Below are 15150 nucleotides of genomic sequence, written 5' to 3'. Positions count from 1 at the left end.
GCTACCCCCGCGCCTGGATCGGCATGCCTTGGAGAAGCGAGGTAGGTTGTTTTAGTTAGAGACCCGAAAATGCGCCGAACCAAGCTCCTGCTCCTGCTCAGGTGAGCGCGAGGCTCTGCGCTAGAAGAAACCAATCCACCAAGTCTTGACCTTGGAGGCCGGATCGTGGCTCGTCTCGTGGTGGCTTGTCACCAGAGCCGATATCATTAGCCTAGCACCAACGACCATGTGGTTTCGACAAGATGTAAGCATATTCGCAAGTCTCATGAGTCGGGCGTGGTCAGAACTGAAACACATCGTATGGTAGCGCAGTCATGGTTCAGTCGGCTCTGCCATATCGCAATCATCGATTCGTGGAGTCTCGTCTGAACTGAACAACCTGAAGCTTGTCGACTCCTGATTCACGGCTGTCATGCCAGATATGTGGCGTCAGCAGCCGTTGGTTTGTCCAGGGATAAGCAGACGGATACTGGGTGCCTCGCACTGCTGTCTTAGAAGGCGAATGGCCATACCCCTTGACCCATTCGAGGATCTCGCCCGAGCTGGTGGCTAGGTTGGCCGTCGACTTGGAGGCTGCAAGCTGCCGTTGGGCACACGGCCTGCCGGAGCGCGTGGGTTCGGCCATGGTGGTTTCCGAGGGTGGCACCTTGTCCATGTGTTCGCCAATGGGACGGTTATATCCGCCGCCGTGGGTGGGAAGGGGATGACGAATCCCCAGTCAGGGTCGCAGTGGGGATTCGGGCTAGAGCCGAGTGAACCGCCGGGAAGGGAAGGGCTGGACGGGCGGCTCGCCCGGGCCTTGTGGACAAAGAAAGGATCTCGATGTTTGGCCGACGCCAGGCTATAGGCGTTGACGGCATGTAGCTATTGCGTTGTGCCATGGTAGATGCGGGCGGGCAAATCCCCTTTGGCAGGGACGCAAAGCAACGCAACTCAACGCCCTGGGCGTTGGAACCAAAGAATTCATACAGTACGGCGCGGAGCCTGACCCGCCTCGTATGTAACGGAAAGCAGGGGGATGAGAAAGTGCAGCTCGGGGGGCAGCCGATGCAGCGCTGCAACTGGTTTGAAGCATTCAGCACCTGATATGTCAGAGATGCGCCCAGAGCACGGTGCTGAATGCCCAAGGTGTGCTGCTCGGAATGTAGCTCGCAAGGCCGGTAGGACCCTTTTCCTTGCTCGGTTGCCGGGCTAGAGTTGAGACGAGACGAGTTTTCCAGCCGAGCATCTGATCCGTATGCAAGTCAACCCTTACTCCGGAGAGCCGGCGACATGGACATGGACGCGGGCGTGGACATGGACCATGTGTGAACAGGCTTGTTTGGTGGCGGCAGCAGCGCTTCTGATTGCGAGGGTTGGCAGGCAGTCACACTGGGCTGGCCAAACTTCGGAGTCAAGGCTGAGAGAGAGGCATTCGAGGAACGGTCCACGGCCGGCCGAAGAGTGGGCACGAGTCGCCCGTGTCAGCGGAGGCAGCGGGGCCGGGCTGAGAGATAGGGGGCTTTAGCCGTAGAGCAGCCAGAGAGACCTGTCTCTGTGCGGCCTAGCTTCAAGGCATGCGACGGTGCTTGGTATCGTAGTGCGGTGGTAGAGGGGCGCGACTCCATAATACCATTCGCCAGGCGGCCCTTGTCAAGATCGAGGGGGCGGGGGACCGTGTGGGCTGAGATTCGAGCTGGCGGGTGAGGTTTCGGGTGCTGACTACCGGAGAAGGGGTGTGGTGTAAGGGGTCGAGATCTCGGAGCCAGAATAGGATTCGCAGTGTGACAGTACAGTACGGAGTACGCGAGCGTGTACTGGCCAAGGTAGGATCGAGAGCTGCAGGATCTGGGCAAAGCTAGAGCCGGAGCCGGAGCTGGAGCTTGAAGTGGAAGAGTGTTTCGCATCGTTGCGAATGAGAGTTGAAGGAGAGATGAAAGATAGCGGGGGAATGCATGTCGCGATTCAGGTTAGGCGAACCTCAGGTTAGTAGGTTTAGGTAAGGTTAAGGTAAGTCCGGGAAGGTAAGGTTGGGTTAGGTTACCGTCGATACAGGGGCCGCACCTTCCCTTACTCAAAGAGCTGTAAGCAGGAACTCAAAACAAGACGTGGTAGGGGGGAAGGATCTCGGGTTCCTGGCTGTCATGTTTCCAATCCTACAGTACCTAACCTGTTGTTCCTAAGCTGAACTGAGTTGCAGAGGCGAGATGGAGACGAATTGAAGGCCAGGCCGCTGACGTATGTAACTAAGTTGATTGACAGGTGCGTGTCTGGATATCTACCCTGCTCCTTCCCTCTGACATCCATCTACAGGACAGCTTCACTCTCCACGACACGACACAGAATATCCGATATACAGCCTAACCCCCCTGCCGTCCGTTACGAAAACTCTCCTTCGCCGTTTACTCTCACAGTGCTTCCGGTAAGCTTTTCGTCTCCCCTCCCTGTTGCTGACTAGGTACACAGCTACCCCGGCGTCTGGGGCATCGCCAACTAGGTCGACACTGACCATTCTAACCCCCTGCTTGCTGCAACAATGGCCACCTGAGGACGGATGGAGTTGGCGATCAAACATGTCCACCGCCGACTTGGGTATTCAACCATCCGTTTCATCGGCCCGTCAATTCATTTCAGCGCATGCTGTGAGCCGCCAGCCGCGAGAACCCTCGTCGTCGCTTCGCCAGTAGCCGCACGCCCGCCACAAAGCATGCCATGCGACCCATCACGTACGGCAGCTCACTGGGACCGAGTCATCATGCCACCAGATGAGCCATAGTTACGAGAATGGAAGCTGTGGAGTACCCCATACATTGGCGAGGATGCTGCCAACTTTTCGAGAACAACAGAACAAATCCGCGGCGGTCCCTGGCCTTACCAACTGAGGCCAGAAGGGAAAAGGGCGCCGTCCCTGCGGCTGTTGTGGGCCGTGACCCTGACAAGGGTCAATTGGATGGAACGCGGAAGCGCGATGCCGCCGTCGTTGTCGTCTACTTTCTCCATCCCATCCCATCCGCCCTTGCTAGCCACAGCCACCTTGAACAAGCCATTATCGCAGCCCGTCGTCTCATGGAGCCGTGCCGTCCAACGGTGCCATGCATGCAATCACGCCTTATCGAGTCCTGTCCTGTCCTCGAGGTACCTGGCATGTTTGGATCTGGCGGTCCACCCTTCCTATTCAAGATGAACGGCGAGTGGTCAAGGTTTGGTTTCAAAGGTCGCGCTGAACGAGCTGTCAACTGCAATCCCCTGGCCAATGATACGCAACCGACTTGTTGGTTGGACTCCTACGACTTCATCCCGCCGTGCCGTTCCCTCTGCCGTCCGCGAGGCTCCACTCGACTCCTACCAGGGACCTTTATCTCATCGGGACCATCCAACAACCCGGTCTTCGGACCAAGCCCGCCCGGAAGGAAGGTGACTGTTCTGGTCGGATAGGCGAAGCTGGCACTCAAGACGACACCGCCATCCACGTGCTACACACAACGCTCGCGTATGATATCTCGCGCATTACGGAGTACGGCTTTAGGATAAGCCGCCTCGGGCGCGGGCTTGAGTCTAGCTGTGTGTGCCCGTGTTAATCTCCATCGCAGGGCCCTAATGCACATGCATCCGCCGAGGGAGTTTCTCAACAAAATGGCACGGTTTCCCGAAAAAGCAGCATTCATGTGCTGTGCCGAAGAAAGAGTTCTGACGAGAGAGCAAAGGGGCAATAGTTCCGGGCAGCTGGAAACCCCGAGCGATTATCAGTCGCCTGGTGTCAACCCGCGCTCCAGAAAAACTGCCGACAGAGCTTGGTCCAGTTGACCTCCGCTTATTAGTCTCCGCCGGGTGTTTGTGCGCTAGTCGTTTCCTGAGACATTCTAGCCGTCAATGGCTGGGATGGTCTCCCTCCGCTGTTTGACCGGGCTTGATTTCCACGCAGCTCCCACTTCCCGCAGCACGTTGCAGGCTTGTTTAAATCCACGAGCTTACGTACGCTGTTCCACATGGCCCAAGCTCGCAAAACGAGCTCCGTGAACAGATCCTGGGCCTAACATGTATAGCCCCTTTCGACAGAGACCGCGATGTCGGCCGGCTCGAGTGGACATGAGACAGAAGCTGCTCTTGATGGCTTGGGCGACTGAGTTACCAGAACCGGGTTCCGAGGTTGAAGTTGCCGGTTCGCAATCGCGAGATCGACAGAGCACGGCCCAGACATATGATAAGATGGGCTGCTATAGGTATCCGTGCCGTTTGCTGAGGCCAGAGGATGAACCAGATGGCGCCACTACGAAGGTGTCAGGACTAGTCCTCAAAGGGAATCCCATCAGGATTGGGGTCTACGCCAGTGGTCTGCTGCTTCTCAGCGAGCGCCAAATTACTTGGACGATCAGTGGGCTATCAGCTGGAACACAGAAAACAACTGCCAGCTCTTGACAACACTGAGCAACAAAAGTTGAGCCTCGAACATTTTGACGGCTTCGTGGGGGGTTGGTTTGAGATGAGTCCTGGCCGACATGGCAGAATTCGGTTCCCTTGTTACTCGGCATTCGACAGTAGCAATCGAAGAATGGCATTCCGAGGACAAGATGATACTCCGGGCCCACGCCCCGACGACACATGCTCAACGATGGCACGGATCTCGTTCCTCGATATCACCACAGCGGTACAAATCCCGCCAACCCCCGCAATGCCTGAAACCGAGCCGTGCAGCGCAGAGTCGTTGAGAAAGACGGGGAGGCGGCATGTGCCATATTCACTCTTACGTTATACTCGCACCCACAGGTTGTTGAAAGCTGTCCGAACATGCCCGCACTTCAGCCAGCCCCGGGCAGATATGAGTGCGCGAGTCCAGTCAAGAGGGCAGACTTGCTTATTCTTATGTATGCAGGCAGCACAAGTGTATGCCACGCGACGCAGATGTCGTGAATCTCCATGCGTCTGGTACCGATCATGGGAGCCGTTCCGATTCGCACCCTTGCACGGGTAGGCGGATCAGCAATGAGGTTATGTGCTCGCTCGAAACCGAGACGAATCAAGGACCAGAGGGGGAAGTTGGCAGGAATTCCGCGACTCGCGTGCGCGCGCATGTGGCTTGTGGGGGACGACGAGCCGAGATCTTTCGATCCCAGTGGGTGCTTGATACTGTTGCTGCTAATGCTGCTACTACTGCTGCTACTACTGCTGCTACTACTGCTGCTACTACTGCTGCTACTATCGGCTGAGTGAATGAGTTGCTTGCTTGCTTGCTTGCTCACTCAATCCCCTCATACCCCATCCCATGTACATATGCTCATGATCCATGTTCAGGAGACGATGAATCGGAATGGCGGCAGGACGGGCTAACTTGGCATCAAGCCTCTGAAGCGGGTGCCTTGAGTGACCATTCCTCGCTCCTGACCGGGCTGCTGCTTCTAACAACGGCGTTGTTACATCGTGCCTCGTTATGCTTGGATGGCTTGGGGGGCAGGGCAGAACCGGGCATGGCATGGCAGGGCAAGGACATGGTGACTGACAAGGCCGGGATCTAGTTTATTTCGGTCGTCAAGCTTCGACTAACAGAGGACGAGACAGGCTCGCCAAGGAACAGCTCGTGGTGTTCTGTTGATCCTTTACCCGTCAGATCACAGTCCCGCCCGACCATGACGACTCAAGACAGCGGCCGATCCGGCGACCAACGGAAGGGGCCAAGCCCTCTTGTGGGGTCGACCAAGAGGTCTCTTTCAAGGGAATCCGGAGCGGCGGTGTCCGGCAAGAAGCGAAGGAAGGGCGGGACGCAGCTTCGGGGACGTATCTCTGCACTTACCTTACTGCTTGACGCTAGCTGACCGGCCGAGGACTCGACTCGAGTAAGGGTACTCTCGCATCTGAGATGTGGATGAGCAACTTGACTCGCCGCAGCCGCACAGCACCGCACCGCATGCACTGTTAATACCCGGCAAGCCATCGTCACCTTGGCCTGCCTCCGTCCGATGTGTGCTCCCAGGGAGGGGACAGTTTTACTTTTTGCGCGGGTGTCGGAACGGGAATGTTTGCCCTTGTTGGTGGTTTGCTTTTTGCGCCCTGTCCCTTGTCCCTAGATCCCCTAGGTCCAGACGATGACCCGTCGGCATGGCATGGCACGATAGGAGTCGATGGATACAGGATGAGGCGCTGCTGGTTGGTACATACAGTGCAGTAGCACCCCAGCCCAGCCCAGTTGCAGTTGGGTTGGTGCAAGCCTCGACGATGGATGTGATGGATGTCGTTCTGTCCCTGGGTCTGGGTCTGGGGCGGGAACGACAGGAAGGAATCCTCCTCGTCGTATGGGAGTGGGCCACCATCTCAGGCTCTGGCGCATCCCAAGGATCTCACTCAGGTGGATTCTGGCGAGGCTCGCTCAGTTTCAAGCCTAGGATTGCTACGGTGATTCAATTGTGCATGTGCCCCAGCATATGCTGCAGAGCGACATGTGCTAACCGCTAGACTCGGACTAGACGCCGCCGTCAGCACTTGAAGCGATGATCAGTGGGAAGAAGCAGTGAGAGATTTCGGCACTGGTTCCAGCGCCAGTCAGAGGCGCCGCCCTTCTAGCTGCGGACGACACATCGTTCCAGCCCTGGCCAGCCCAAGCCACAACGTTGAAGGCTTGTGATTGCAACGCCCAACAACGTGGTGACGATATTCACACGTTGCTTAGTTCCCGAGAGCTTACCCACAGACTTGCCATGTTTCTGGACAGAATTCAGCCAGAAGACGGGCCACGTTTCTTATCCAGGAACTCGGAAAGCATCTCGTCCACCATCTCAGCTCTGACTACCTACAGTACAGTATGCTCCGGACTTACTACCATGATTGTAACCGGGCCGGGTGCTCCCGCGGCCGTGCTTCCTCCTATCGGACCGTGGGAGTCTAATCATCGTTCGAGCTTAACGAGTTATCAAAACTCGATCTGGTCACGAGCGCACAATCTTGTCGGGGCTTTTGCTTGAACGGGGATATTGACGCACACTTGGGGAGTTTTTGGGTTACCATCACAACCAAGTTGGAACGACGCAACAAGCTCGCTCAAAAGGCTTCAAGCGAGCCATAACCACCAAATCTTTTATCAGAGCATCATACGACAAGTGGCCGTGTTTTCAGGCATCAAAAATGTGCAAATCCCCGCTTCACGATTTCCTCATCGCTCTTCCAAAGGTCGAGCAGCACCTCCATATCGAGGGCACCCTAGAGCCGGAGCTCCTCTTCTCGCTCGCTGAAAAGAATGGCATTTCTCTCCCCGATGACCCTGTTTATGCTTCCCCTGAGAAGCTGCGCGAGCGATATGGACGCTTCACCTGCCTCGATGATTTTTTGCACTACTACTACCTGGGAATGAGTGTGCTCATCACAGAGCAGGATTTTGAGAGTCTTGCGTGGGCCTACTTTTGCAAAGCTGCAGAGGAAAAGGTCCGCCATGCCGAAATCTTCTTCGACCCTCAAGCGCACACTGCTCGTGGAGTCAGCTACGATACCGTCATCGCGGGCCTCACGGCGGCCAAGCGCCGTGCTGAGAAGGAGCTGGACATCACCGTTGAGCTAATTGTCTGCATACTTCGTCATCTCCCAGTCCCCGAGTCTCACGGTCTTGTCGACACTCTTCTCGAGCGCGGGCACTTCACTGATGGCACTCTGACGGGCTTTGGCATGGTCTCGAGCGAAAAGGACAACCCACCCGAGCTCTTCACTGACGTCTTTGCCCGTGTCGCCAAAACGGGCACGCACCTCACTACGCACGCCGGCGAGGAGGCACCCCCTTCGTTCATCACGGCCTCTCTGGAGCACCTGGGTGTCTCGCGTATTGACCACGGTCTTGCTGCTGCTCAAGATCCAGAGCTTCTGGCATCCCTCGCTGCGAACAGGACCCTTCTGACCTTTTGCCCCTGGTCCAACGTTGCCCTCTGCAACCTGCCCAGCCTCGCCGATGCCCCTGTGCGCGCATTCCTTGATGCTGGTGTTCGCTTCAGTGTCAACAGCGACGACCCGGCCTACTTTGGCGCCTACATTCAGGAGGTTTACTGTCGCGTGCAAGACACTTTTAACCTGTCTATCGAGGACTGGGCGTGGATTGTTCGTGGTGGCGTGGAGGAAGCCTGGTGTGCCGATGAGCGCAAGGCAGTGATTTTGAAGGAGATTGAGCAGGTCGTCACCAAGTTTAAGGGGGAGAAAGCTGTGGAAGCATAAGTGACTGCATTTGGTGAGATCGGATAGGAGTCAGGGGCTGCGTTGGAGATACCCGAGATCGGCTGGAGAATGGCTGAAGAATAGTTGACGAGATAGAGAAATGCTGACACGACCTGGAGACAGGATGTTGGCATGGTCTAGAGTCGACGCTGGTGATTGCATATTTAAGAAGGCATCATGATCTACCTGGTCATATGTCACGGCCCGTAGACCGCAACTCGTGGGCATACACATACATAATCTGGTCTGTTTGTCTGTTCTTATCACTGAGTCGTAAACCGCTTTCCCGCGCCAGGTCCATCCCCTTTTCCTCCTGCGCTGTGGAAACCCATGGTAGAAAAATCAAAGCCAAGTATGCATGCATCCGTCCTTCGATGAGTCCCCCTAAACAACCACATGCACTCATTAACCCCCCCTTAATGACAACCCTTCTAATCCTCAGTCGTGTCCATAGCCTCGCTCTTCATCTTCTCCCTGGCCGCCTTTATCTTCTCGTCGCGCCACTGCAAGATCTTTTCCTTCAGCTCCGGCTGCGGGATGGCATCCTCGATGGTCATGGGCTGCCTAGTGAAGGGGTCCTTGCGATCACTCAGCAGGTGCTGCACAATGGTGGAACGGTCCACGATGTGCCTGCTGGGCAGCAGCACAGGGTCCGTCATGAGGTCGCCCATAATGGGGTCCTCGAAATCGGCCGGGATCTCTCCCAGGTCCAGATCGGCCTGGTCGAGCTGGAGCTTGGCGTCGATAAACTTGAGCTTGAGCTTGTCCCAGCGGGCAATCTCGGCCGGCTCCTTCTGGTGCTTGGATGTCAGGATCTGGCTGACGCGGTTGAGCACCTCAGGGTTGTAGGAGCGTCCATCGGCGGCGACAGCGTCAATGAAGACGCTCGAGTCCTCCAAGTTGAGGTAGATATCAACAATGTCCGAGATGATCTGGACAGGACGGAAGTGGTACTTCTCCTTGTTGGAGACGCTGAGCTCGGCAGCCGCCTTCTTGCCAGCCAGCGTCTCGAGGTTGTAGTTGAGCATGCCTGCCAGACGCGACACGATCTCAGGCATGGTAAAGGCTTCGCCCATAGCCTCGGTGAAGAGCTTCATCATCTCGAGCGTCTCGTTGGACAGTTGCATAAACGACTTGGCCGTGTTGGCAAGCTGCTGGAGTTCCTCGTCCTTCTTCTGGCGATCCTCTGGTGACAGGAACCTATCCTCAAGTTCCCTCTCGAGGCTCCTGATCTTGGTGAGCTTTGTGAGAGCTTCATCCAGGACGTAAATGGCATCATTCAGCAACATGTGAACAAACTGAACAAAGAACTGCTTGTTGACCCTTTGTCCTTGTTAGCCACCCATACAGCCAATTTAACCTGCGAAAACTCACTTGCTCTCCTGTGCCAACTGGCGCTTGTAGTGATCATTCACCCAAACACACTTGATCACCTGGAAAATCTCATATCGAATGTTGAACTTGTCGTAAAAGGCAGAGTCGGCGCCTGTTGACTCACACTCGATATAGAACCTCATCAATCCTCGCAAAAGGTGCTCATTGGCGAACTTGCTGCCAACGAGCTGGTCACCGAGCACGCCACGCTTCAGATGCATCAGTGGCCAGGTGGATGAGAAGAGCAACGAAACCAATGACGACTTCAGGTAGGGGTTCTTGATGTACTCGGTTGAACGAAGGAACGTCACGCAGAGCGCAATCATCTCATCTCCAATCGCACTAGGAAGAATCTTGGGGATCCATCTATAACCGGTCAGTCTGGCTGAGACATGCATACAACGGAAACACTCACTTGAAGAGGAAAGTAAAATTGTCCACGATGTTCTGGAGGGTGTACTCCGGCAAGCATGAAAACACGTCTGATTTCTCGGCAGGAAGAGGAAGCCTAACAGGTTAGCACATGGTAAAGACACCAGAAAAGACATTACATACTTAATCTCTGACGATTCCAGACCAGGCTTGTACTTGGATCGAGTCACCAGACGCAGCAACCAGACGGCCACATATCGCATGAAACGCAAAGACGTACTCTGCATCCGCTCGTCAAGCAGCACACCCTCGATAGCATATTTCTTGCTAATTGCATTCTCCAGCGTCCTTACGTGGGCTGCAATGGCTGCCTCTAGCCGCTGCGCCTGGTCAGGAACGTTGGCCATCCTGGGACGCTCCGCCTCCATCGCTTCGATGCGACTCTCAAAATACCGAAGGTCCCGATCCAGGCCCTTGAGCTGTGAGTTGCAGGCTTCGCTTCCATAGTGATGCGCCGCAAGAGTGAGAAAGAAGGCCTCCGAGATGAAGTTGGCCTCGCCAGGCACCTTGTTAGCGTAGAAGCTGTCCGAGTGGGCTTGGTCGGCATTGATCTTCGTCTCATCCTTGATGTCCACTCGCGGCTGTTTTCTGAAGTAGTTGTCGTCAATCTTGTCCACCTTGCTGAAGTCGTTATCCATGAAAGGTTCGCAGAACCGGTCTAGAATCGTTGTCACGTTGATCATGAATCCGTCTGAGGCAACCTCCCTCGGATCAACCCGCATGCCCCTCCTCTTGTGGTTTGTGTTCATGATGTAAGCAAACCAGTCCAATGTCCGAGATCGAGTATCAGCGCCCGCTCGGATGAAGGCGTTTGTAATCACAAAGAGATCATCCTGGTGTGCCCGCAACACCATGCGGAGGGCGTCTTGTGCAGTACTGATCCTGGTCTTATCAAGGGACCGGGGTCCCGGGAAGTAGCTCTTCACAGCCTCGCCCTGGAGAGGTGAGAGACGGAAAAATGGGCCGAGAAGAGTGTGCTTCTCGATGCCAGGGGCGCTCTGCGCCATATTAAAGCAAGAGTGTTTAGCCAAGTTAACGATGAGACGTGGGAATCGCGCATATGTAAGCATCGCCTATCAATCATGTCAGAGCTACGGCCGTGTAGTTGACGGCATTTCATTCATGAGGCGCACCTGGACGTATGGCTTGTAATCGTCATTCATGGACAAGGTTCCAAGTTTACTCGAGATCTGAACCATGGCATCGTTGAACAGGGCTGGGATGGCGTCATCGTCGTCAAACCGCTTAATAGCTTCCTGGATGAAGTTAAAGCATAGGCCATTGTCGTCCAGGACACCCTTCAGGAGGTACGGCACAAGTGTGTCATGCCTTGGGTCTGGGTCTCGTCTACACATGGCTGTTAGGGTTGGCTTCCGCAGAGTTACCGCTCTACTCACCCGTACAGATCCGGCATGGTCAAAGCGAACAGGCAGTTGCTCATGCACAGCCGTTTTGCCTCGCTATGCACCTCGAACCGGGGTCCCTCTGTGGCCTTGAATTGAGTAGCTGCTTTCACAGCCCGCTTCCAGCAAGGCAAGAAGTAGTTCATGAGAGGCTTATCCTGAGGCCATGCTCCAGCCGCCTCCATGAGCGCTTGATCCAAAGAAGCGGCTGAAAGCTTCAAGGGCTCTCCAGAGTCGTTGAGCTCCTGGTTCAGGTTTGGGAGGAACACCAGCCTGTGTCCATGACTGGACATGTTGTGCGGGTCCACAGTGATGCGGAAGATCTGGGACAGGACTCGGTCGGCATAGGCCTCGTCGGACTCGGGTTGAGAGTTGGAAGGGCGTGGAGAGGGTCGGCCCGCTGGAACAGCGTCGTCAATCTCAGAAGCCTGTCTCTTACGATTCACACGGAAGCTACCTGTTGAGCTTGACGGCTCGCTCTGGTTCTCAGTCTTGGCCACTAGCTTGGTGAAGGGGTTCGCGGCGGAGCTCGAGGAGGGCGCGGAGGGGGTGACGTTGATCTTGGGTCGTGATGAGTCGGTCGAGGTGGTCTGCGGCTTCGGCGTGGACGTGCGTGACGGGTTCGACGATTCGGGGCCTGGAGCCTTGTTCTCGTCCGACTTTGATGAAGCAGGAGTCGAAGTTCCCAGCTTGGCCAGGCGTCTAGCACGGATCTGAACCTTGCACGTTAACAGGCGGTCCATCATGAGCTCCATCGGCGCATGAGGTTAACTTGCCTGTTCCATCTTCTCCTTGTCTGGGGCATCACCGCCAGCCCACGAAGGCTGCTCGTTAGGGTCCATTGCGGCGTTCTCCGGCGTCGATTAAAATGCAACGATGAGAAAGAGGGGAATAAAGAAAGATGGTGCAGGAGAGAAGTGCAATATGGATGACGAGGCTGAAGATTGAGGTGGGAGGTCTGTGTGGACCCGAGCCTCACAGATGGCAGATAGATATGGATAGAGGGAAGTGATGATGGAGGGCGGGCAGCTTGGTAATAGTGGGGGAAACCAGGTAGCCACCACCTCAGACAGCACCTAACGCGGGGCGGTGAGGCTGCACGCGCTGTAGTTCAGTGACTGGTCCCCTGTGTGTGGCGCTGCAGCCTAGCTGTGTTGGACGGGCTGTAGCGGCGGGTAGCTGCCTGTGCCGTCGGGTCTCTTGAGGACGTGGAATGCCCTGGAAGAAGTGAGATGAGCCAATAGATGGATGGATGTATTTGAAATCTGCCTTGGACCGGATGGCGGTTGATTTCTTTATTGCTTCTCTTGAATCCTCGATAAACGATAATAATAATCCAAGAGTGAGTTAAAAAGGTAGTTCCGTGTTGAGAAGCAAAAGCCCAAACTCCGCAGAAAGAAGGTAAACTCCGCTCCGGTCTGAATACCCACCCGCATTCGGCTCCGTGGACGGAATTTCTAATAAGCTTGACTTTCGCCTTCAACTATCATCGGAGATATCGCCAGTTCGCGTCTTCGGAATAGCAAATGATCACTGCTTAGGCGCCTGAATCTTATCTAGATACTTAGGTCTCTTCTCTGCTGACGTCAGAACGGAACCTTTGGTTCTTGACATTGACGACATAGCTCTGCAGTTCAGATATTGCCACAGCGAAACGAGACCTACCCTCGAGTATCATAACCATCTTGCTTGATTGATTGTCCAGCTCTATAATAATTCACAAAATTTTAATACCTATGTACACCATAATTCCTATTGTTTTTCCACCATGCCTGTGTATATGCTAGGGGTATCCCGAACCTGTATTACGCCAGATAAAAAAGGGCAAAAGAATGGAGCACTTCGTGTCTCTCTCATCAAAGTCGAGGCAGATCTGCCCCTTCGGCGCTGGCTGAGCGGCGACGCTCCGACAGACGGGGGCCTTCGATGGACCTGTCTCGCTGTATGGTTGATGCTGATCCAGAGTTGTTGGCCGCTCTAATGCGACCTTCCTCTCGGCTCCGGTTCAGGAGCCAGTTGACATGCATTCGGATCATGTTAATATTATTTCGTAGTTCAGTCACCTCCTCGCGGATAGGCATGATTTGGTTGATTGTCCACATACTTTGCCGGGCCTCGAGATGGGTCAAATTCTGGTGGACTTCTTCGAAGCCAGCATCCAGGTCCTGGATAGTGCGGTTGTCTCCTACCACCGAGTCATCTCCGCCTCGACGGCTGAGGGATGAGTTAATCTCGTTAAGCCGCCGGCTCGTTTCGTCTTGGCGAGCATTTAATTGTTGGATCTGTTGTCCGAGGTCACCGTAAGACTGGATAAGTTCCCGCTGAGATCGGATTATCATGCCGGATGGAGTGTCGGGGTGAAAAGCGCAACCCAAGGTGTGAATGTCCATCTGTCCACGCAGAGCCCTTGCAGGGCAGCCTAGCTCATCATAGGGACAGTTAACAACAACGCCCTCACACTCCAGGTCGCGGTGTGTCTCCATTTGACTCCGATAGACAAGCTTCCAGCAGCCCTCGCAGCGAGTCTTGCTCATGGGGCATGCTAGAAGATGCAAGTCCCGATCAGTCGCCTCAAATGAGATCTTGCAGTGGGAACACTTGGTCTCGTGATGAGGGCAGGTATCATCTGTTGGCTTAGATCGCAGCCTCTTGTCACAGTCGGTGCCGGGACAAGTAAAGTCCTTGAACCGGCACTCTGCGGTGGCATGGATCTCGACCACCTCCCGGCGAACCTCTGACTTGCATCCTCTCGCGTGGTATGGGCACTTGACTTTAAGATTGTTAAGCTGTGTGCGCACAAGTCGTGGTGCACTAAAGCAGTTTGGCCATGCTAGCGGTTCTCGGTCGATGGGACAGGCGGTACCAGAAGGGCTTGAGTCAATGCTCTGGCGCAAACAGAGATAGCAAAACGTGTGGTCGCAAGGAGTCGTCACGGGGTCGACAAGCGGGTCGTGACAGATAGGACAGAGAAGGTTGGGATCAGGTTCGGTGACATATGTCAGTGAGTACATGTCGAAGATGCCGTTTCCGCCATATCGCTTGGGGATGCCGAGGGAAGAAGGATGAGGCGGCAGCAAGGGCCCGGAACGGCGATCCGAGTTGACATTTGGTATCAACAAGCCCGAAGAAGATGAGGCATCAAGCCTATTCCTGATATCCTGCCGAGCCTGCTGGGTGACTTGGGCCCCGAAATAAATTGCATCAGGCGACGGCGGTCGAACGAGGCTTGTGACGAGATCGGGAGTTGGTGATGTACGGCGGAGGTTGCGACGAGCAAACCGACGAGCAGCGGCAGGACTCAAGCGGATACCATCGTCACTCGATTCAGACGCGGACGTCAAAAGAACCGCAGAGGTTGTAGCGACGGTTGGAGAGGTGGGAGTCGGCTGCTCGGGTTCGGGAACCGTTGGTGGAGTTGTCGCCATGGCAGTGGAGGTTGGGTCTCGAGCAGCTCCAGCTTAAACAGGAGCAGACGACGATTCAGGCCGTTTAACTCGGTGTTTTGAGGTTGTCGGGTCGAGACATGTACAGGAGTCGGGCGACGTCGCGATGACGCTCATGTGCGGGGAGTTGATGAATGAGGGAAGAGAGGAATGAAGATCTCGATGGATGGGCAGATCAACTTGAAGTGGAGGAAAAGCCGGGGACCATGAGGTGATAAGATAGTGCGGATAGGGTCGAAGGTCGCATTGTGGCGGGGTCGACAAAAGAACCGCGACAGAGGAGAGGTTATTCAGGGCAGGGATGATTGTTCATAGGATGGACAAGGAGAGTGATTAAA

The 15150-nt window shown here is 55.2% G+C and overlaps 6 protein-coding genes across 6 annotated transcripts; 2 read left to right on the top strand and 4 right to left on the bottom strand.

The window, feature by feature from the left end:
- Window positions 1–120: 120 nt before the first annotated feature.
- On the bottom strand, window positions 121–625 carry MRS44_000256 (uncharacterized protein; the record flags this gene model as incomplete). The annotated part of the gene is made up of 2 exons (XM_065623961.1): window positions 121–286; window positions 513–625. The coding sequence occupies 2 exons, from the start codon at window positions 623–625 to the stop codon at window positions 121–123; spliced, it is 279 nt and encodes a 92-aa protein (XP_065479697.1).
- Window positions 626–1463: 838 nt separating this feature from the next.
- Window positions 1464–1886, bottom strand: MRS44_000255 (uncharacterized protein; the record flags this gene model as incomplete). Its single annotated transcript, XM_065623960.1, has 1 exon — window positions 1464–1886. One exon carries the CDS (start codon window positions 1884–1886, stop codon window positions 1464–1466), a length of 423 nt encoding a protein of 140 aa, XP_065479696.1.
- Window positions 1887–2763: 877 nt separating this feature from the next.
- On the top strand, window positions 2764–5183 carry MRS44_000254 (uncharacterized protein; the record flags this gene model as incomplete). The annotated part of the gene is made up of 6 exons (XM_065623959.1): window positions 2764–3254; window positions 3329–3493; window positions 4023–4351; window positions 4389–4624; window positions 4744–4799; window positions 4850–5183. 6 exons carry the CDS (start codon window positions 2764–2766, stop codon window positions 5181–5183), a joined length of 1611 nt encoding a protein of 536 aa, XP_065479695.1.
- Window positions 5184–7089: 1906 nt separating this feature from the next.
- On the top strand, window positions 7090–8160 carry MRS44_000253 (uncharacterized protein; the record flags this gene model as incomplete). Its single annotated transcript, XM_046273256.2, has 1 exon — window positions 7090–8160. The coding sequence occupies one exon, from the start codon at window positions 7090–7092 to the stop codon at window positions 8158–8160; it is 1071 nt and encodes a 356-aa protein (XP_046129619.2).
- Window positions 8161–8591: 431 nt separating this feature from the next.
- Window positions 8592–12112, bottom strand: MRS44_000252 (uncharacterized protein; the record flags this gene model as incomplete). The annotated part of the gene is made up of 6 exons (XM_046278758.2): window positions 8592–9483; window positions 9535–9900; window positions 9950–10042; window positions 10090–11039; window positions 11100–11313; window positions 11364–12112. 6 exons carry the CDS (start codon window positions 12110–12112, stop codon window positions 8592–8594), a joined length of 3264 nt encoding a protein of 1087 aa, XP_046129620.2.
- Window positions 12113–13225: 1113 nt separating this feature from the next.
- Window positions 13226–14794, bottom strand: MRS44_000251 (uncharacterized protein; the record flags this gene model as incomplete). The annotated part of the gene is made up of 1 exon (XM_065623958.1): window positions 13226–14794. One exon carries the CDS (start codon window positions 14792–14794, stop codon window positions 13226–13228), a length of 1569 nt encoding a protein of 522 aa, XP_065479694.1.
- Between the last annotated feature and the right edge of the window lie 356 nt (window positions 14795–15150).

The sequence above is a fragment of the Fusarium solani genome (assembly GCF_023522795.1).
Source record: "Fusarium solani strain SB1 chromosome Unknown bctg00000000, whole genome shotgun sequence".
Lineage (NCBI taxonomy): Eukaryota > Fungi > Ascomycota > Sordariomycetes > Hypocreales > Nectriaceae > Fusarium > Fusarium solani.
This window is presented reverse-complemented; position numbering and strand designations above follow the sequence as displayed.